Source organism: Phaeodactylum tricornutum, chromosome 4 (genome assembly GCF_000150955.2).
Source record: "Phaeodactylum tricornutum CCAP 1055/1 chromosome 4, whole genome shotgun sequence".
Taxonomy (NCBI): Eukaryota; Bacillariophyta; class Bacillariophyceae; order Surirellales; family Neidiaceae; genus Phaeodactylum; species Phaeodactylum tricornutum.
Window position 1 is genome coordinate 928860 of NC_011672.1, and position 20034 is coordinate 948893.

Consider the following 20034-nt stretch of genomic DNA (forward strand, 5'->3'; position numbering starts at 1 on the left):
CGACAGCGCCAACGCCGTCGTCGACCCCAATTCCGGAGCCACTCTCGAGTATTCAAAACTCAAAAATTCTGAACAAGGCCCCAAATGGATTCAAGCCGCCGCCAATGAGATGGGCCGCCTGTCTCAAGGCGTCAAACCCAACATGCCCACCGGCACCGACACGATGCATTTTATTCCGCATACCGCAAAGCCGCACGACCGCAAGGCCACTTACCTGAAGATTGTAGCGGCTATCAAGCCACACAAGGCCGAAAAATACCGCATCCGTTTCACTGTCGGCGGCGACCGTATCGAGTACAACGGACCCACAAGTACCCCTACAGCTGCATTACCAGCCATCAAGATCCTCGTTAACAGTGTCATTTCCACCAAAGGCGCACGCTTTATGACCTGTGACCTCAAGGATTTTTATTTGGGCACTCCTCTCCCTGTGTACGAGTACATGCGCATTCCTGCAGTCCATATACCAGACTGCATTATGGAACAGTACAAGCTTGCCCCGCTAGTTCACAAAGGCAATGTTCTAGTGGAAATTCGAAAAGGAATGTACGGTCTCCCACATGCAGGCCGCATTGCGAACGACCGCCTCATTGATCATTTAGCTCTCGACGGATACCATCAGGCCAAGCATACTCCAGGCTTCTTTACCCACGAAACGCGCCCTATTTCATTTTCACTAGTTGTTGACGACTTTGGAGTTAAATACGTGGGCAGGGAACATGCCGAACATTTACTACACTGTCTCGAGAAGCTTTACACGGTAACGACAGACTGGACCGGTGCTCTTTACTGCGGTCTCACCTTTACCTGGAATTACGAGCAGCGCCACGTTGACATGGCCATGCCTGGCTACGTCGACAAAGCTTTACAACGTTTCCAACATCCATCCCCAGCCCGACCTCAACACTCCCCTCACGCGTGGGTTCCACCATCATACGGTGTAAAAATTCAGCTCACCAACGAAACTGATCTTTCTCCGCCGCTTGACAAGGCTGGCATCACTCGTCTTCAAGAAGTTATTGGTACCCTGTTATATTATGCTCGCGCAGTGGATTCCACCATGCTTGTTGCTCTCGGCACCCTCGCATCCGCTCAAACGAAAGGAACCGAAGCCACTGCCGAGGCCGTCACGCAACTACTAAATTACAGTGCAACGCATCCAGACGCAACGGTACGATACCACGCCAGCGACATGCACTTACACGTTCACAGCGATGCTTCTTATTTATCAGAATCCAAGGCTCGCTCTCGCGCTGGTGGAATTTTTTTTCTAAGTTCCGCACCTATCAAGAACCTCAAGCCAAATTCCAAGCCACCGGCATTGAACGGCGCCATACACACGCACTGTTCTATCATGAAGTCCGTTCTTTCTTCTGCAACTGAAGCTGAACTGGGTGCACTATTCTTTAACGCCAAGGACGGTGTGGAATTACGTACTACCTTGGAAGCTATGGGACATCCCCAGTTAGCTACTCCTATTCAAACTGACAATGAATGTGCATCAGGAATTGTCAACAATACAGTGAAACAACGAAGATCTAAAGCCATAGACATGCGTTTCTATTGGATTAAAGACCGTGTCAAGCAAGGTCAATTCAATGTTCATTGGAGAAAAGGAACTGATAATCTTGCAGATTATTTCACCAAGCATCATTCGCCATCACATCATCGAATAATGCGATCTCGTTATTTGCTCGATCTCGACCAAACTGCCTCCAACTCAAGTTTGAAACGAGGGTGTGTTGATAATTCCATTGGGCCTACTAAATCTTTCCCAATCCGTTGTGACAAGACTGATACTTTCCCAATCCGTTGTGACAAGATTGATAGTACCAAAGAACCTATCACGGTTACATACAGAGCTTTAACGTCCTACGAACGTTCTAGTCTTCCCGTTTACATTTCAAACAAGTCATCGCCATATGAAACAGTCATTGGCGATTCAGCTGCATCATACAAACTCAATCACGATTCTCAAACTAGTCATAAATCTTATTAGTTCATCGATTTCCATCATTCGCGTTCTTGCGTTTGTAGAGCTCATCTATACTTTGTATCTTTGCCAAAAATTCATGTACATTTGCTATGAGACACACCAAATCAGAATCAGTCATAAAACTAAACCCACACGTGGATTCGTCTCATTCGCAGCTTCAAAACGATACCATTGTTTCTAATACTACTATAAAACTGCAATGTATACTTTCATTTTAAAGTCGGATTTTGATGTTGAAATGCAAAAATAGGGTTCAGGGTTAGAATTATAGCGAACATTTAGCCGGTTTTACTCGTTTGTTGAGGCAAATGCGTTTCTCATTTTGTATGCCCACTTGAGCTTTAAACTGTAAACTGTTCTATACTTCATATACCAATACCATTGGCAACATGGCATTCCATCCAAGTGGTGTTGTGGTAGAAATTGTCGGCATCGAGGAATTTAGCCGTGGGGTTTGGTCCATATTGATAACAAACTGCTTGTCCCTGTCTGGTGTTACGAGACAAGGCCGAAATGCAGTAACAAATTCTCGAGCCGCATTTCTCATTTCTTCAGGGTTTCTCTGGCATTCGTGAGTTCTTGTGCAAATTACGTACCTGTGGGAACGCAGAAAACGCCTCACAACCTTAATTCTTGCTCCGTCGGATTTTTGTCGGAAGTATTGGAATCCCTTCCTGTTGCAGCTCCAAAAGCCACATCAAAAGGTCATCTTCGAATGGTTCAAGGAATGATTTCGGGCCTTCACATACAGAAATGCTTTTGGGTTTGCTTTCTCGAGTGCTTCCGCGTTTTTCTCCCACCGTTGGACTCGCGATAATTGCAAACTGAGGTCTCTGCATACTTTCCCCTTTTCACAACCCTCTTCCACAAGTGACTGCACTTTAGAAAGGAGTACCAACTTTTCTCGGTTACTGTACTTGCGACAAGGCATGTTGTCAGTTAATCTAGACTAGTAATGCCTTGTCCTCATCTAATGGAAGACACTCTTCTCTGTCATGGTCGACAATCAACTGTTTGAATGTAGTCTCAAATGATCCACAATTTTGAAAAATATTAAAGAGAACCCGGACAGAATTGCCACAACTTTGTATTTCACCCGGATATTGATGTACAATTGGTTTTACAAAGTTCCGTCCTCTACGGTAATAGTAAAACACAGGGTAACGATAAACCCTTTCCAAGGGTTCAAAAAAGGTAGAGGAACATGTGTAATTGTAATACGGAAATTTCTGAAATATTATCTCATATTCTCTGTCAGTCAGCTACATTCTAGATCTCTCGCAACAATCGTTGCCAGTCCAACCGTCTATTCGCTGAAGAAAGCCTTGAATCCAGAGCTTTCCCAACCGCTCTTCACAATGGAGACGGGGAGGTCGGCCTTACGAGGATCCTGTTTGCAAAAACTATCCGCCTTGCCCATGGCCATAAGCTTCTCACTGCGGTCTGCATCGGTACCGATCCAAACAAAAATTTCCCAACCGGCGTCGAGCAAAAATACATCGTTCTCATTCAGAAAGGAGCGATCTATCTTGGGTGAAGGACTACCCCAACGAACTTTCACAGGTTCACCCTCCGCAACCTGCTCAGGTTCTTCGTCCGGGTTATCCGAGAGCTTGAACAAGAGAGGAATAAACTCATCAACCTCTTCATCTCCATCATCGGCTTCTTGAATTTCGCCATCACCAAGGTAATCCCAAAAGTCGGTCTCTTCTTCGTCGCCCTGACCTTGATCCAAAACTTTGACTGTTCCCTGCGTACACATGCTCTCAGCCAATGAGTTCGCGCGGGCCTTTTCGTCGGGGTTAGCAGACTCGCCGTTCCAAAGCCAAACGTTGCTTCCGTTGGCGAATAGAATAAAGGAATCTCCGGTATTCAGAGACGACTTGGAGAGAGACAGCTGGGTGAGCGACATTCCCTTTTCCGTGCCCTTCACCCGGTACAAATGCGGCTTGTCCTTCGTGGGCTCGACGACATTAAATCCGGTGTCGGCACCACCTTCTAGATAAGTCAATTCCTCAAAGTAGGACTGAAAAAGCTGCGATCGCGAGAAAAAGAACAAGAGGTTGTTGAGCTAGGGAATATAGATGCTTACAGAGTGCGAATTGGCACTGCAATCGTTGGATGGGATGCTTACCGGGCTCTCCTTGCCTTGAACCTCTCGATGCTGGATAGCGGCGCCACCCAACGAATCATCGGCTTCGACCATCTTGTAAGCGGCCGTTCCGTACTCGTCCTGCGAAGATTCAGAGCCAATCCAAATATGTATATCGTGCAAGAGTGCATCACTCCCGTCCTCAGTATAAGAGTTCAAAACAACGTAAGAATCTCCCTTGTGAAATTTTCCGTACTGATCCTCGGGCCAAGGGACTACCTTGAACTGTTCGATGCGCCAGACTTTTCTGCCCGGCGCTTCGTTCAGACCCTGCCACTGCTCTTCATTCTCAGCAGCAGCCGCTTTGATCTTGTGATCCAGGTCACTACCAATCAAGGCCAGGTTAGATTCCTTCCAGGGGACACGTTGGCTCATGACGGAACTTGTTCTTTCGTTCGCGGGACTGCTTGTGCGAACGGGTTGTGATTGTGAGCCTGTTGGATCCGGTGCCAGGCTTTTGTCTCGCATCAATACGGAAGCAGAACTGGCACGAAGATCGCAAAAAATTAGGAGTCATTTTGGGCACGGAGTCTGACAGTGAAGTGCTTCACTCCCGTGTTCGACAAGACACAGGCCAGTGCACCAATCAGATGTCGACATACTGGCGCATATGAGTACCAAAAGAAGTGATCCTTCATGATTGGCTAATAAGTGATTAGATGAAAACAAAGCTACAACACACGGTATTTACATATGTGGGACGCTCTGTCTTCGCCCGCTGTTTCGTAGAGGGCCTGTAGTGTCTCGCGGAACCCATCAATTCCGGTAGACAAGATCCGTTTGCACGACGAATCTCTGCCGAAAACAAAAACAAACACATCAACATACGCAGACTCGTCTTCCTGGTGCTCTCGCTTCTCACCAAGAGACTCATCCGCTTTACAAGGAGTAAGATTTCAGAAGGGCCTGTTCAAAAACCAGCCTAGTTGATTTTGATGACAATGGCGATTTACAAACAAGGTGGAAGGAGCCGCTTTGGCGGCGTCCTCTTCAGTTTTTGCGTCGTATTGGTCGCTCTTCTTCCAGCTGTTTCTGGTTTTGTTCCCCTTTCGTTACCATCGCACTTTCCCGTCACAAATCCCGTCCGAGCGCCTCCACAGGTAATATACGGAAGAGGCTGCTTGACTGCCTCTTCAACAACGACACTCTTTGGTATTCCCAAAATGTTTCGGTGGTTGACGGACCAGTATCCCGATATTCTCAACCGGCAAGTGGAAGAAGGCCTCAGTCCGGATCTCAAAGTCGACAACTTTTATTTGGATATGAACGGTATTATTCACCCGTGTACGCACGGCAACGCGGAAGGCGAAATCATTGTGCTGGACGAAACCGCTATGTTCAAGAAGATCTTTCTTTATGTGGACAAGTACGTACTCGAATGCTGTATTGTATTGTTGGCCCGCAGCTGCGCGGTTCGCTTTCCTTGATGTCAAAGCAGTCTCTAACAGGGAGTTCATTTGTTTAATTAATAGACTCTATAAAATGATGCAGCCAACCAAGGTGCTGTATTTGGCCGTTGATGGCGTTGCACCACGAGCCAAAATGAATCAACAACGATCGCGCCGGTTCCGCTCGGCCAAGGAGGCAGAGATAACGGCAGGGGAAATTATTGCTCGCGGAGGTGGAAAAGAACTCGAGTCCCGCCAACGCTTTGACAGCAACTGCATTACTCCGGGTACGGACTTTATGCTCAAACTGAGTTTGGCTATGCAAAAGGTGAGTTGTCCATGCTTTGCCGTTACAATACATGGGCGGCCTCGTCTGACGCCGTTTGTTATGTGCTGGTAGTGGGTTGAGTACAAAATGGAAACGGATGATTTTTGGAAGAACGGAGCTGACGTCATTGTCAGCGGACCGGATGTTCCTGGGGAAGGCGAACACAAGGTCATGGACTTTATTCGCGAAACGCGAGCAGCAGAGCACTCGGGAATACCGACGGAGCGTCCGCATTGGAAAGCCGATTACACTCATGTCCTTTATGGACTAGATGCCGACTTGATCATGCTTGGTCTCGTCACACACGAACCGGAGTTTATGCTGTTGCGCGAAAAAATGTCGGTAGTAATGGCCGGACGTGGTCGCAGCAAGTATCGGAAGAAAAAGGATATGCTGGACTACAACAAGAACGATTTTGAAGTGCTTGAGTTAAATTCTCTTCGTCAGATGTTAGCAATTCAGTTCCGTCAGTTTGCTGACACCGGGAAGCTCAAAGTTCCCTTCGAGCTCGATCGTATCATCGACGACTTTGTATTCATGTGTATGTTGGTTGGAAATGATTTCTTGCCACATTGTCCACACCTTGAGATTGACGGGGGCGCCTTATCGCTGATGATGAGTAACTATGTTGATTTGCTACCAGAATGGGGCGGCTATTTGACAAAAAAAGAACGACTGCATCCCGAGCGATTTGAACAGTTCATGTACAACCTTTCGATCTACGAGGAAGAGCACTTCAAGCGCAGAGGATTTGAGGAAAACGAGCCTGGATGGAAGCTAACGGCTGAAGAAGAGGTGGAAGACGACGACTTTTACGGAACATATTTCAGTGGAAAGCCAACGCCAATAGCGGCGAAAAAAGCAAGTCGAAAAGGAGGCGAGTCGCCTCCTGTGGAAAAACGACAAATGGCGCCTACCGGAAACCGTGCGTTTCGCAGACAATATCCCGACAACAATTGCCGTTCTTACCGAGACTTCTATTATGAATCAAAACTTGGCTGGAAGCCGGAAGACCGGAGTCGAACTCTTTTTCGTCGACGCGAACACGTTCGGGAATATCTGGAAGGGCTTCATTGGAATATGAACTATTACCACAATGGCTGTCAGTCCTGGAATTGGTTTTTCCCTTATCTTTATGCGCCGTTGGCTACCGACATTGTGAACCTTGCTGAGTTCTACGACAATCCAGACGATGAAGGCTTTTGTAGTATGGAATTTGAACATGGATCACCATTCCCAAGTTTAGCCCAACTACTCTCCGTACTACCGCCTCAATCCTCGGATTTGCTGCCGAAGGCTCTGGCAGAACTTATGCTGCATCCTGCCTCTCCAATCTTTCCTTACTACCCACCCGACTTCACGGTCGATCCGAATGGGAAACGTCAGTCCTGGGAAGCAATTGTACAAATTCCTTTCATTGAAGCAGATCTCCTTCTTGACACGGTCCAAAAGATTATAGCCGCAGACTCAGCAGGTAAGGATCTATTGACAAACGCCGAGCGTCGTAGAAACGCAAAAGGACAAAGCCACGTGTTTGTCCCGCCTGGAGGTGGTAAAAGGGACGAGGTAGATGTCAGTCGCGGTACTATGCCCCCTAGGACCAAAAATAACAGGAAGACAGCAGCCATTGGAAAGCGGACCATAGCATCGTCTCAAAAAGGATAATAAAGGAGGCTTATGGTTGAAAATCAGCATATATCAATAGCCGACTGCGCATTATCTAACAAAGTCTTGATCATAAAGAGTACGAGACAAAACTAGGTGGTCGTGAGAAGAAATCCGTTTACTGTTAGTTCCTTCGTCATCTGCGCACGCAAACTGACACTTTGTAAGCTCTACACCTCTACCGCTTTGTTCACCCCACTGACAAGGCGACCGACGATTTGTTGTTGACATTTAGTGTCATCGTTTTGTTGATGCGACCTGTCTTCATCTGTGTGTGAAAGAAGTTCCGAAGCACCGATTGAAACAGGAGCGGGGTTATCAAGATTCAGCTGGGCCGATGTAAGCCCTTGCGATGACGCGACAGCGGCAATTGCTTTGGCACGAATAAACTTTTCTACACCCGCCAAGCTCGGTGGCTTATCGTTTCGACCTATGGCCACGCCCTGGATCTTCCCATCCTTGTCTCGAGGGGTGCAGGTGATCCTTGCTGCCAAATCTCGACGATTTCTCTGAAAGAGGGGATGATGAAAGCAGTCCGTTCCAGTTCCAGAAGTTAACCGTACAAATCCCCAGCGATGCAGCTTCCGTACAAAACTTGCGTATTTTGCTTCTTTAAAGACATGGTTCAGCACAATGTCAACGAAACGACTAGCCGATACAATGACAAAAGACTTGCCATCTGGAAGCCACGCAGCGGCATCTTCCTCGACGTGCCCGATCATGGCATCCATGAGCTTATCAGGGAACGTTTTGGCTCGTTTCTTTTTCTGTGGACGCTTTATTATCCTTTCCATATCGGCACGCACCGTATTCGTCGCGTTGTTATGCGCGCTCTGTGTACCTCCCATTAACCCTCCATCGATCATCGCTGGACCTCTCCTCAAATCATTTTCTTGGTAAAAATGGTTTCTATCGTTGTAAGATTCTCTTGTTTGTCCCATATGATTGAGAGAAGCTGTACTCGATATTGAACTGCTTCGCCGCTTCTTGTGTCCACTGACGGTGGCGTTAAAAACATGTGGCGCTTGCCCGAAGAAAGGTGGCTGCTGAGGTAGGTCGAATTGATTCATTCCTCCATAATTATTGGAGCTCACATTGTTGTTCATCATCATCGAAGCCATTTCATTGTACACACCTGGTCCACTCATACCACTTCCAATCGGATTGGTTGTCCCCATATTCGAATAAGAAGAGAATTGGTTCCATGATGGTTGCTGATCTTGTGACGTCGAGTGCATGTTGACTCCACCGGTATGGATGCTGTTGTTGGGCATACCGAATCCTCCCATGGCTGAGTTTCCGGCAGCAGGTGCGCTGCCGATCCATGGTGTTGAGTTGTTCATCGTAAACGGTCCCGTCGCTGCTTGGGCGCGCGTAGCGCTAGGTGTACCTACATTCAAGTTCAGCCGGCCATCTGGTGCCAAAATGTCGAAGCCAGATTGGCCTCCTCCATTGTTAGAAAGACCTCCTGAAGATCCTCCGTTGGTCACGGCAATGGCTGCGGCTAAAATTGAATCGGCGCGGTCTCCCCAATCTGCACTGTGGGAATAAATAGGTCCGTGCGAAGGATACGGAGCCCGGTTAGAATCTCCGCTATGATGCGACAGAAACGGATGAGCATGAGACGGGCTGACGTACGATGCCGGAGGCTTCACGCCAGCAAACTGCGATTGAAGTGAACCTCCTCCCATTTGTTGTAGGTGAAGCTGTTGTCGTTGCTGTTCCTGCAAGAAAATGTTTGCTCTCCCATCGTTCATGTTGATTCCAACCCCACTTGTGCCCTGCGAGCTCAACGAAGTCGTGTTGTGGTTCATAGTTGAGGAGTTCGACTGCGACATCACTGATCCTTGCCAGAGAGCGGCAGGGAAGGTTCCTCCATTTCCAAGCGTGTGAGGAGAGGCCACAGTCATACTCGGGGCGATCTGGTGAAACGCAGACGAGGCTAAAACTCGCCAAGACAGGGGGGGATAAGAAACAACAGGAGTCAGATCCAATTTTCAAATCACCGATTCCTGTGTTGTTTAGTGACGAAGTGAAACTCTCTGATCGTCGTGAATCGTGTCGGAGACGCCGTATCGGCATCCGACAGGGAATCACACACAAAATGGACTATTCATAATAATAGCCCAAAAGAAAAGGCAAATATCACTTACGATCGTGCGTCCCCGAATACATTCTCGGCGACGGCTCCGGTCCTGCGGCAAGATCCTCCTCTGGCACCACGAAAAGGTGAGGATATACCATAACGCTCTTTTATCAGTATGCTGTACCGCAGAGTATCCAATGTCGAGAGCCACAGAAAAATATCTCACAACTGGCTTATGTTACTCTTCACGATATGGAACGAGGTCTCTTAGTTTGGCTGATTTTGATACTTTTGCCGGCAACATCATCTACCAGCAGTACGTACAGTCCATCGTACCTTGGACGCCCTTGGCCCCCTACCTCCCCCGCTGGTATCTGCTGGGACTTCAAATTACGCCCAGAGTCATACAGCCGATCGCTTTCCTAAGAAACGGGATCGATCCCTATAATTCCAAATAAATCATATTTTGGAATCTATCGCTCTGCTTGTCATGGCGATGATTTTCCGAAATTTTTCTAAATAATGACTATGCCCCCAAATCTCATTTAGATCGCTGGTTGCCTCGTATTTATGATTCTTAACACATGCAGAGTCAGAATTCAAAGTGTGCATCGTAAATCGTGATCAATAGACTACGACTACTGGATGAGATGTACTTAGCAATTCTGGGGTCGTGGCAGACCTTCCGGTATTCAAAAACCCATAGGTCTTGTTTGCACTTGGACCGAAACGTAACCAATGTAATGAAACCTCCAATTTACTGTGAGCATAGGCACCGACGACGTTTGCTTGGACATTGAGAAACCCAATAACCACAGACTGAAACCCGGAACTATGTCTGGCATGGAATGATCCGACAAGTTGAAATTGCAAGGTCAGCCAGCCAAGAGACAAGCTCACTATATATTATACACTGCATCAAAATCGTGTTTTGATCAATAACCATCAGCTGAAGAATGGTTGTTGGTTCACTTTCAACTCGTATGATATTCCAGCATTGGTGCCATAAACTTGAGACCTTGCGGATTCCTTGCATGCCAGAGGATGCCGCATCTTTAAGCAATAGCAAGACTTGCGTTAAGCTAAATAGTTGTAGCGGTTTCGATCTTTGGCATCACGCTCCATGTATTCTCGCTCAATCAAAGACTCAATGCGTTGCTTGATGTCACCGGGTTGGGCGGGTACCTTGACTTGCTCCACCACTTGAGGAATCAAGGTTTGATGTAAAATGGTCTTGCGAGCTTTCATGATTCGTACGAGAACAGCGTCGATCAAGTAGAGACGATCCCGCGAAACCGCTTCCACTGTCTTTTCTCGTTCTTCTTTGGACTCTTTCATCATGATATTGTTGATACGGATACGTCGCTGATTGGATTCAAACTTGCGATTGATTGTGAATTCGTCCCGGTTGTCCACATTCATCCGGATCTTTTTTTTCTTGTTTGGCTCCGAATCATAATCTAGTTTCCTCAAAATGCGCGTACCATCCTTCCCCAAAGCCAGCGACTGCAAGACTCGTTCCATTTCGTCACGGTCTTCTAATCCAATAGCCTGCATTAGTGTTGGCAATGACAATTTGGTGTCGGCCTCTTCAAACTGAATTAGAACCAGCGCTTGACACAAACTAACGACAAATTCGTACGTTTTGGGGAAACCCGAGCTGCGCACAACGCAATGACCCAACGCGTACTGCCAGGTCATACGACGGCCTTGGTACTTGATCTTGTAATGATTTCCAAACCGCTCCTGAGGTTCTTTGAGTGATTCAGGTAAATGTAAGTTAGGATACTGAGGGTACACTGGCCAGTAACCTGGAATACGAGGCAGGAAACCTGTTTGAGCAACAATGTAGCAATACGTCTGATAATTCCGTTCGTCCACTATTACGTACCAGTTGTCAGAACTTGTGCTTCCATCTCCACTGAATTCTCAGTTGGTAAAATGTCGGCCGTGGACTGCTTATATACCATCATTGTCTCCCGACTCCAGTCAACGTCCTGGAACATTCCTTCCATCTTGGACGTAAATCCGGCGCCGCACTCGGCCTTTAGTAACGAACAAACCTGTTTTTCTACATCCATATTGACGACGCGATTCCAAAGTAACCGTTTCGCGAGATCTCGCTTATAGAACGCCTCAAAAATGTCTTTAGCCTGCAACGGGATGAACAGTCCGGAAATGATGCGCTGCAACCATTGCTCTGATTCAGACTGATACTGATCCATTTTCTTATTTGATCGCAAGATTTGATCCAGGAATTTCGCCAAGAGCTCGGCTAGTGCTGGGGTTGTTTCCACGTTGAGAACTTCCTCCCAAACATTTTTCAGAATAATCAACTCCGGACCGTGAGGCAGACTCTGAATCAAACGTGATATTCGCTGCTGTGTATCCAGCAAGTCGGATACAATTTGTACATTGTTCGTAGCTGGAATTGGTGATTTGTCCAAAATATGTTGTCCCGCCGCTGCCTTACCTGCACCGTCAGAGAGTTCCACCGCTGGCTGAACGCAGGCGAGGCCCTGGGTTTTGGCAAAATTGGCAATACTCGTCGCCACCAGACGCTGTCCCCCGGCAATACGCCCCGCAAGAGTCCAGAGCTGTTGTGTCGAGGACAGCTTTTCCATCGCTGTAGACGATACCCCCACAACGGTTTTGATTGCAAACAATTCGGACTGCAGAATCGGATGCAAGTTCTCTGGTTTCAGCAAGTATTGGTCATTGAGATGCGGTTGAAAGAAGCAGTTTTCTAGAACCGACCTGAGCCACTGCGAGGGAAGCCACGGTTGCCAAATGGTCACGTGTACATGCTTATCGTACGCAAACTGGAGAAAGGATCCGGCACGGTAGCCCTCCATCATTTGCTGGCTCTGATTTTTCCAATATTCTTCCAAATCCTCCTGTAGGGGGAGGACAGCAAGTTGCCCCAAGTCCTGCCACAGATACCAGACTGATTGTAGATCTTGTCGATTGGCCGCATCGAGATTATTGTTGGATGCTGGATTCCAATCTTGCAAAAGGGCAGCGAGCCATTCTTGGTAAAGCTCCCGATCGAGAGTCAACTCCTGCATTCTGGTTTGCAACATTTCGAGGCCTACTTGCCATAAAGTCAAGAGACCGCCGGGAGTCTGTGTCGATGCAACAACGACTGTTTTGGTTTCGGGTTGCCAGGCATGCGTCCGGTCCAGTGGCAGAAAGACGTGCTTGCACAGCAAGAGGTACTCGAGGTAAAGCTGGTACTGCTTCGGGATGTACATCAAGAGGGATGCTCGCGACGCGGAAGCCTCTCTTTCTTCTGGAAGGATTCGAGCAGCCACCTGCTTCATATGATCCATAAGATCTCGATACAATCGCGGGCCGTACTGGTGACTGACCAAGTACACTACTGCTTTGTAGGCATTCTGAAGACTCACACCGGTAGAGTTCGGGGAAGGCGCGGTGCCAGTAAAGGTCCGGTGCGACGAAGCCTCCGAAATCGACTGCAACAACGATCGGACCGTATCATCGTAGTAGTTCTCTGGAAGCGTTGGAGGCTTACTGTATGGTCGAATAACGATCTTGCGAGACGTATGACCGCCTTTGAGCAGACTCTTGTTGCGTGGCATTGCACCAAGCCTCTGGAAGTCTCGGACGGACGGAAACGCGAGAGGGCGACGGCAACCGTAGTCTCCTTACCGCACACCACTTGTTTGTAAATGATACAAACGAGTCTATAGCTTTAAATATCCACTAGGACCGAACACGGAGGGATTTCTAGGACTAGTGGCGAAATCTTGTCTCCCGATTCCGTCCTGTTGTTCGAGTCGCCGATACCTCCCGTGATCATTGTGGATTTCGGGAGTGGTGCAACCGTACGCTGCTTTGGAACGCAGGCATATGTGGTGTTTTGCACTTTGCAATCTGTGGCGCTGGGGAGACATGACTATATACATAAGCATAGTATCGTGTCGTCATCCTAAGACAAATAGAATAGTTACAATATGTGGTTTTTGTGTCATAAATACCAATCCCAAGCCTGAAAGTACGCACAACCATTTTGACAATACCAGCTTCACACGCTTTGCGACTCTTTCTGCCCGTCGTCCATCCCGACGGGTTCACTCATTCGTCACCATTAGGTAATCGTTTCGACGCGAACGTATCCAAATGTAAATCTGTCAATATTTACTGTTGGACAGCATTTTTACAACAGGAATATGGACACGGAACAATAAGCATGAGACAGGCCTATCGCATCTTTGCTGCCGTGGCGTGGCTACTGGTGGAAAGAATTGGTGCTGGATGGGCTTGGTACGTTGCGGTGCCACTCCAAAGTATCCGATCCGTCTCGCTGCTCGTCGAGGCGCGAACAAGCACTCCACGGGGATGTACACCTGTATTGCAGGGCCACGTCGTACCAACGAACGAACGTATACTTGGTAGCGTTGACGTTGCCAAGCACAAAGAAAGCGCAAAGACTTTAACAACATCGGACCGCTGGATGGAACGATTTCAACAGCTGTCTCTTTATCGCGAGGAGCACGGACACTGCCTCGTGCCCAAACGATACAGAGAGAATCCTCCACTTGGGAACTGGGTAAATAAGCAACGCCAAGAATACCGGAGATACTGGCAGGGGACTCGGCCCTGTTCTCTCACGTCGGAACGCATTGAGGTTCTCAATCAGATCGGCTTTTGCTGGGATGCCACCAATGAAACAGTATGTCAACTGGAAGAACCTTTCAATAGTGATGTCAAATGGAAGGCGCAATTTCATATGCTCAAATCGCTAGTCTCATCCAAACACAACAGCGTTGCAGAATTAACGTCCGCGACGTGCCCGCCTTCTCTTTGGAACTGGCTTCGTTTACAACGCGAGAGGTACAGCATCGCGGTTCGTTCTAGTACTCACGAGGAACCGTTGCTGTCACTGTCACAAATTGAAGATTTGGCGGCGCTGGATGGAAACTGGTGGATGACCCCCAGACAGGTCAGGTGGGAAACTCGATTCGAAGAATTGAAAGAGTACCGCGTGACGCACGGTAACTGTTGTGTCCCTATTTCCTACAAATCTAATAAGCCATTGGCGCACTGGGTGAGCAACCAACGGAAGCAGTATAATTTACGCAGCCAAGGCAAGAAGCACGACCTAACTTCCGATCGCTTGCAGCGGCTGGAGTCGATTGGGTTTGTTTGGAACCGTTGGGAGTATGAGTTTGCTACGAAATATGTACAAATGGATTAGACGATTCGAAGGATGTATTTGGCACAGGGTCGTTGAGATGCTCCTCTGGACTCTCACAATAAGCTACCGTTCGTCTACTTACAGTAAATGTCAATACAGTAAAATGATTGACATTACTTTTATTGACCGTTCTCCGGCCAAGGATAGGCTAGCTCTAGTAGGCGGGGTTTTGACTGTGAAATGGGACTAGTAAGTTCGAATCATGAATAAACACGATTGCATTTACGTGAACAGGAAGATTCGAAACGCTTCTATTTTTCTTCTGTTCCGCTGAATTGTGTACCTAAAGAGTAGAGCTAGGAACACGTAACAGACGGCAACCGCCTGAGGTCCTCTCTGCCACGCAGCTAAGCCAACAATCAGCAATCCTTCTCGCGACGGCGACGGTTACTGCGTCTACAACACTGTACTGTCGAACTGCTTAATACTTCTTCACTCTTGCCAATCAATATGCTTCCTTCTGCCATCAAATTTTTAGGAAAGAATGTGATACGGCGTCCGCTGCAACGCACAGTCAACGAACTCGGACTCCGTCACAGCGCTCGTTCCCTGTCAGTCTATACCTCGGAGTCCGGTCACTCGGACCAGACCAACGCTCATACTGCATGGATGATTGCCGCAACGATGTTTGCTGCGATTTCAACAACTGTTGCCACGTGTGAGGGTAATGATGTCGCGTCAGAGAAGGAACACGCTATGGAAAAGATCTTAGAGAAGCCGGAGCAAAAACTCAAGCCACCGAAACCGGGTGAACCAGATTCGTACGACAACCTCCCAGATGACGACGAAGAGACCGATTGTTTCTTGTGTCGGACTCATCGTCAAGGCCCTTGTCGTCCCCAATGGCGGAAGTTTGAACATTGTGTGAAGGACCAATCCGGGTCGAAAGATAACGGCTCCTGTGATAAATACGTGAAACCGTTTGAAGAATGCTGGAAGGAGAATGCCGAGCTTTATGTCCTTATCGCTCTTGATGTCAATCAAGTCAACGTACGCAATATTCAAATTGATTTCCGTTTCAGTGAAACAAAAGCCTTGAATTCGAAAAATGATTGGAAGGAGTGGTTTGATTTTTTGAAGGACGAAGGTTCATTTAAAAAGGCTATTGAAGACGTCGCTGGGTGGAGGTCGTTGGACAAGTTCGTTCCCTACTGGAAACGATTTGTTATCTTAGAGAAGAAGCCCTTCATTGTGAACACGTCGAGCATAATACCGGTAACGAAGGATGGAATGAGCTTGAAAGTAGCCTACGCAGTGGACCAAGACGGTTTAGTCCTGGGGTATGCTGATTACGACGAACAGTTTGAGATCGAAAAGGCAAAAGAGGAAAAACGTCCCGTACCATCACTACACAAGTTAATGATTACTCTGGTTCCTGGAATGACCAAGGGCGTTCGTGTGGTCGGTTTGTACCAAGAAGATGTACTCGACAACAAAACAGAACCGAAAGTACATTTGTACGAGACAGATATGACTTCCCTCAAAGATCTCGCTAGGGAAGTCGTGCCAATTGAATAAACCCTTTCCTGATAGGAATAATTCTCGTGTGCGAAGCGCTTTAAAAATCTTGTAATGCCTACGTGTTTTCAGACGCTGCCGAAGGTTTAACAAAAGCATTGGATACCATTCCACATTAGGCTCCAAGCTCAAGTGTGGAAAGTGTGCGATGCGTTCGGATCGTTTGGCCCTTTACGCAAATCTAAACAGAGAAGCACGAGTGAGAGAAAGGAAAAAGCGTGCCGTGCGTATTAATAGCATAAAAGGAATCAGGCAATTTGAAATAGCTGTGAATTTATTTCCACAAAATGTGTTCGGTCAGCAATTGGACTTCATCATTTTTGCATCACTTTCCGGACATGCGAAGGGGTGGCATCTGCTTTCCTCACGTACCTTTGACCTACTTGGAAAAGAAACTCGTTCCGTAATATAAGTCGTCGCGTTCAATAACAGCCTGCGAAGAAAGGCGATTTGTCAGCAAGGGAAAATGCTCGTTTACAGGAGATATTGTACTAAAACAAGTGAGACTCAGATAAACCCCTTTGCTTTTCAACACGCATTCATTTAGACAGCTCCAATAGATAAAGTGTTTTCATCATCGTCTCTACCGACAGATTTCTCATCCAAAAAACACACCACGGCTTTTTTCGAAAGAGAACCACTCGGATGGAGAATTTCAATACTTGAAATTCTTCCAAAAACCGTAGCAACCGAGCTTTCCTACTTTTCGAAACAAGTGCTGTAGACTAGTCTCGTCGGAAACCAACATACCTCAAGTCTTGTACAAAACATAGTGTTCGTATTGCACGCTCCCGGATTTGATGGCGGCATCGTGCAATATCGGAAGGTACCACATACGATGAATCATTGAGGATCGTCCACCATCCAAAAACGGAGCACGAGCAACGACCTCGGCGCCGGAAGGAGCACAATCGCTTCCTTCTAGATCCACAATATAATTGCACTGATCCAAGGTAGCGTACCGCGACATTTCTTGCTGGTTTTGATCGTTGAAAGGCTGCAAAAGATTCAGACTTTTAGGTAGCGATCCGTGTACAGAAAATGCTTGTGGTAGCTGCCCACCGAAGGACGAAGGGAGAAAGCCGAGGTCATGGTTCTTTGGTAAATAGAATGAGCTCGGAAATCGATACCATTCACCACAGCTACAGACCAGTTGGTTGGAGAGTGGGTCCATTCTGGAAACTAGTGCTGCATACACTTGCAACGGAGCTGTATAATACTTGTGTAAGGCAGCCACGCGACACAAACTCATCGCGACGACGGGAAGCCATACGAGGCAGTGCAAAGCTATCCGCTGGTTACGCACGAGAGTCTTGTGACGAGAAAATCCCGCAACAATTCGGCCAATGAAATTGAGAGTGTGGTCAACCGTCAAAACAGAAGATAGTACCAGCACCGGATAAATTGGGAACAAGAACCGTTCTTCTTTGTGCGGACGAGGGACAGTAATAGCAAGCCATGTGTAGAGCGTGACTATCATTGTCACTAGGTCTGCTTTGGCAGGTTGATTTCGCGAAAAGACGAGAACGGGAAGGCCGATGATACCCATCGGGGCTAGGAGGTTCAGATTCAGAAACAGATTTTTGATGTAGTAGGATGTTGGTTCAATTCCGTAGAGTTCGTCGCCGCCTCCCGCGGCGTTGTACTTGAATATGTTCCACGTCGGAGATAGCCACACCCCGTAAAATTTGTGGTCGATCATCAAGACGGCAGCTTCGACCGCAGCCGTAACGCCAACGCTCCAGAGCAACAACCTCCACACGCCACGTGCTCTGTATTCCTTTCTTAGAACACGAATGCCCAAGGGCACGAGCACAACGACTCCAAAGGGCCATCCAGTTGAAAGTGTGCATATAATCGCAATTGCTGCGAATAAAAAATGACGTTCCAACAGAAAAACCGCACTCGCAGCGAGCCACGCCATCATAAAGGTCGAGCTTGGTAAGTATGCTCCGGCGGCGTGGTTCATGCCTGCAGCAGTCAACAACAGCACTCCCGTCCAGCCTACAACAAGCGAACTGTCTTTGGAGAGTCGGGAGTGCAATGCGTAGAGCCAAGCCAGTTCGCAAAGCGCCATGGTACCTGCAAGAAAAGCCCGAAACGAAAGAAACAAGGATAGTTTGCTGGTATCAAGGGTGGTATCAACAACGTAATCCGATAACAACCATGCGTAGGGCGACACAAATCGACTGAGAACCGGGGCAAGCCATTGCAACGGAACCACGTAGGCGTACGTTCGCAGCGCGTATTCGTGCGCGTACTCCCACGTTTGTTGACCCGATCCGTAGAGAATAAAGTGCAGGGGTTCCCAATAATTATAGACTTCGTCGCAGTCCATAATCGGCATGCGATTGGCCATCATAACTCGCCATATTACATAAATAGGAGCAGCCCCATGGTAGACGGAGACAGATGGAGCCATTTCGAACAGTGATTGACTGTGAATCCTTGTGGTTCCCCACCATCCTTGGCAGTGAGGAATAGCAGGCGAATTAGGTGCAATGCTTTTGGGACCTGAAAGGAAACAGCGACCGTTACCTCCGGGTGTTGACGGTGGTTACGAGTTTCAGCGCGAACACCTATATTAAATACAACAATGACTGTAGGCATAGCGTGGCTGTCCTATTGTCGATTCCACTGCGAGAGCAGCGCATGCGCACTATTAGATCTCAACAGTGAACGAAACCATTGCAACTAACTGTAAAGATTGACCATGACCGAACCGGATGAACTCTACACGCTTCGAGCGCAATACTGGCTCGGACACTACCATATGGCGTTGGAGGAAGCCAAATCCATCGCGCGCCGTCCGATGAATCCGAACCTCAAGGCGGAGCGCGAAGAATTTCTCGCCCGAGCCTGGATTGCTCAGGGTCACTACGACCGGGTCACGGCGACCGAAACTCCCGGTAAGTCTTTGCAAAACACAGAATTTCGGACGTTTCTACATGCACACATCAATTCAGTAGCCTCAGGCATTACTTGGAATCTTTTCGCAGGTCTCCAGGCGTTGGCCTTAAAGGCTCAGTACGAAGCTGCGACGGGAAATACCGCCGCTCAAGAATCGATTCTCAACCAGATCAAGTCCCTTGCCGCTGGCGGCGAAGCCAGTAGCGTCGGGTTGACAGCTGCTCAGGTCTTGCTGGTCGCTGGGCAAACCAAAGAAGCTTTGCAACTTGTGCACGCCTCATCTCGTATGGAGGATATGCTTGTCTGTCTCCAAATCTATTTGAAACTCGATCGCTTGGATTTGGCAAAGAAATCCCTGCAGAAGTTGAAACAAAAAGATGAAGATTCGATTTTGTGCCAGCTGGCAGGAGTTTACGTGCATCTAGCGTCGGGATCGGAAGGATCTGCTGATGCGGTTCATTCGATTAACTCGCTGACGGAACAGTACGGTTCGAGTCCTCTTTTGGCGAACCTTATGGCTTGTGCCTTGATGCAGCAAGGTGACTACGCGGGAGCGGAGCAAGCTCTGGAGGAATGCTTGCGAGAGCAATCCGAAATTCGCTTGCCGGACACGCTGATCAATATGATTTGTGCTACGACACATCAAAATAAATCAGCGGAACAGTACGTCGGTCAGATGCAACTGGAGTTTCCCGCTCATCCCTTTTGTGCGGGCCTTGAGCGTGTCACGGCCGCGTTTGAGCGAGAAGCAATTAAATACAAGGTGTAAC

At 47.9% G+C, this 20034-nt stretch overlaps 6 protein-coding genes across 6 annotated transcripts; 2 read left to right on the forward strand and 4 right to left on the reverse strand.

Moving 5' to 3' along the window:
* Positions 1-3204: 3204 nt before the first annotated feature.
* On the reverse strand, positions 3205-4615 carry GEL3 (gelosin/severin like protein). The gene is made up of 2 exons (XM_002178570.1): positions 4131-4615; positions 3205-4031 (listed from the first exon to the last, which is right to left on the reverse strand). The coding sequence occupies exons 1-2, from the start codon at positions 4521-4523 to the stop codon at positions 3303-3305; spliced, it is 1122 nt and encodes a 373-aa protein (XP_002178606.1). The 5' UTR covers positions 4524-4615; the 3' UTR covers positions 3205-3302.
* A 3565-nt stretch (positions 4616-8180) lies between these two features.
* On the reverse strand, positions 8181-9851 carry PHATRDRAFT_44570 (predicted protein; the record flags this gene model as incomplete). The annotated part of the gene is made up of 3 exons (XM_002178571.1): positions 9683-9851; positions 8665-9471; positions 8181-8553 (listed from the first exon to the last, which is right to left on the reverse strand). Coding segments are annotated over exons 1-3 (1269 nt in total), but the record flags the coding sequence as incomplete, so codon positions are not given.
* A 644-nt stretch (positions 9852-10495) lies between these two features.
* CUL1_2 (CULlin protein 4) lies at positions 10496-13431 on the reverse strand. Its single transcript, XM_002178572.1, has 2 exons — positions 11507-13431; positions 10496-11447 (listed from the first exon to the last, which is right to left on the reverse strand). The coding sequence occupies exons 1-2, from the start codon at positions 13215-13217 to the stop codon at positions 10693-10695; spliced, it is 2466 nt and encodes an 821-aa protein (XP_002178608.1). The 5' UTR covers positions 13218-13431; the 3' UTR covers positions 10496-10692.
* Positions 13432-13780: 349 nt separating this feature from the next.
* On the forward strand, positions 13781-14951 carry PHATRDRAFT_44572 (predicted protein). The gene has a single exon (XM_002178294.1). It carries the CDS (start codon positions 13829-13831, stop codon positions 14834-14836), a length of 1008 nt encoding a protein of 335 aa, XP_002178330.1. The 5' UTR covers positions 13781-13828; the 3' UTR covers positions 14837-14951.
* Positions 14952-15774: 823 nt separating this feature from the next.
* PHATRDRAFT_44574 (predicted protein) lies at positions 15775-18811 on the reverse strand. The gene is made up of 4 exons (XM_002178573.1): positions 17105-18811; positions 16727-16787; positions 16552-16620; positions 15775-16519 (listed from the first exon to the last, which is right to left on the reverse strand). The coding sequence occupies exon 1, from the start codon at positions 18774-18776 to the stop codon at positions 17106-17108; it is 1671 nt and encodes a 556-aa protein (XP_002178609.1). The 5' UTR covers positions 18777-18811; the 3' UTR covers positions 15775-16519; positions 16552-16620; positions 16727-16787; position 17105.
* Positions 18812-19024: 213 nt separating this feature from the next.
* COPIepsilon (predicted protein) lies at positions 19025-20033 on the forward strand (the record flags this gene model as incomplete). The annotated part of the gene is made up of 2 exons (XM_002178295.1): positions 19025-19263; positions 19354-20033. Exons 1-2 carry the CDS (start codon positions 19068-19070, stop codon positions 20031-20033), a joined length of 876 nt encoding a protein of 291 aa, XP_002178331.1. The 5' UTR covers positions 19025-19067.
* Position 20034: the final 1 nt, after the last annotated feature.

Excerpts from the sequence above, each read along its gene's own strand:
- PHATRDRAFT_44574 (XM_002178573.1), bottom strand. The coding sequence starts at position 18,776 with ATGGCTCCATCTGTCTCCGTCTACCATGGGGCTGCTCCTATTTATGTA.
- CUL1_2 (XM_002178572.1), bottom strand. The coding sequence starts at position 13,217 with ATGCCACGCAACAAGAGTCTGCTCAAAGGCGGTCATACGTCTCGCAAG. Across the intron at positions 11,448-11,506 it reads AGCACAAGTTCTGACAACTG|GTTTCCTGCCTCGTATTCCA; the intron begins GTACGTAATAGT and ends TTGCTCAAACAG.
- GEL3 (XM_002178570.1), bottom strand. The coding sequence starts at position 4,523 with ATGAGCCAACGTGTCCCCTGGAAGGAATCTAACCTGGCCTTGATTGGT. Across the intron at positions 4,032-4,130 it reads TTCAAGGCAAGGAGAGCCCG|CTTTTTCAGTCCTACTTTGA; the intron begins GTAAGCATCCCA and ends TCGCGATCGCAG.
- PHATRDRAFT_44572 (XM_002178294.1), top strand. The coding sequence starts at position 13,829 with ATGAGACAGGCCTATCGCATCTTTGCTGCCGTGGCGTGGCTACTGGTG.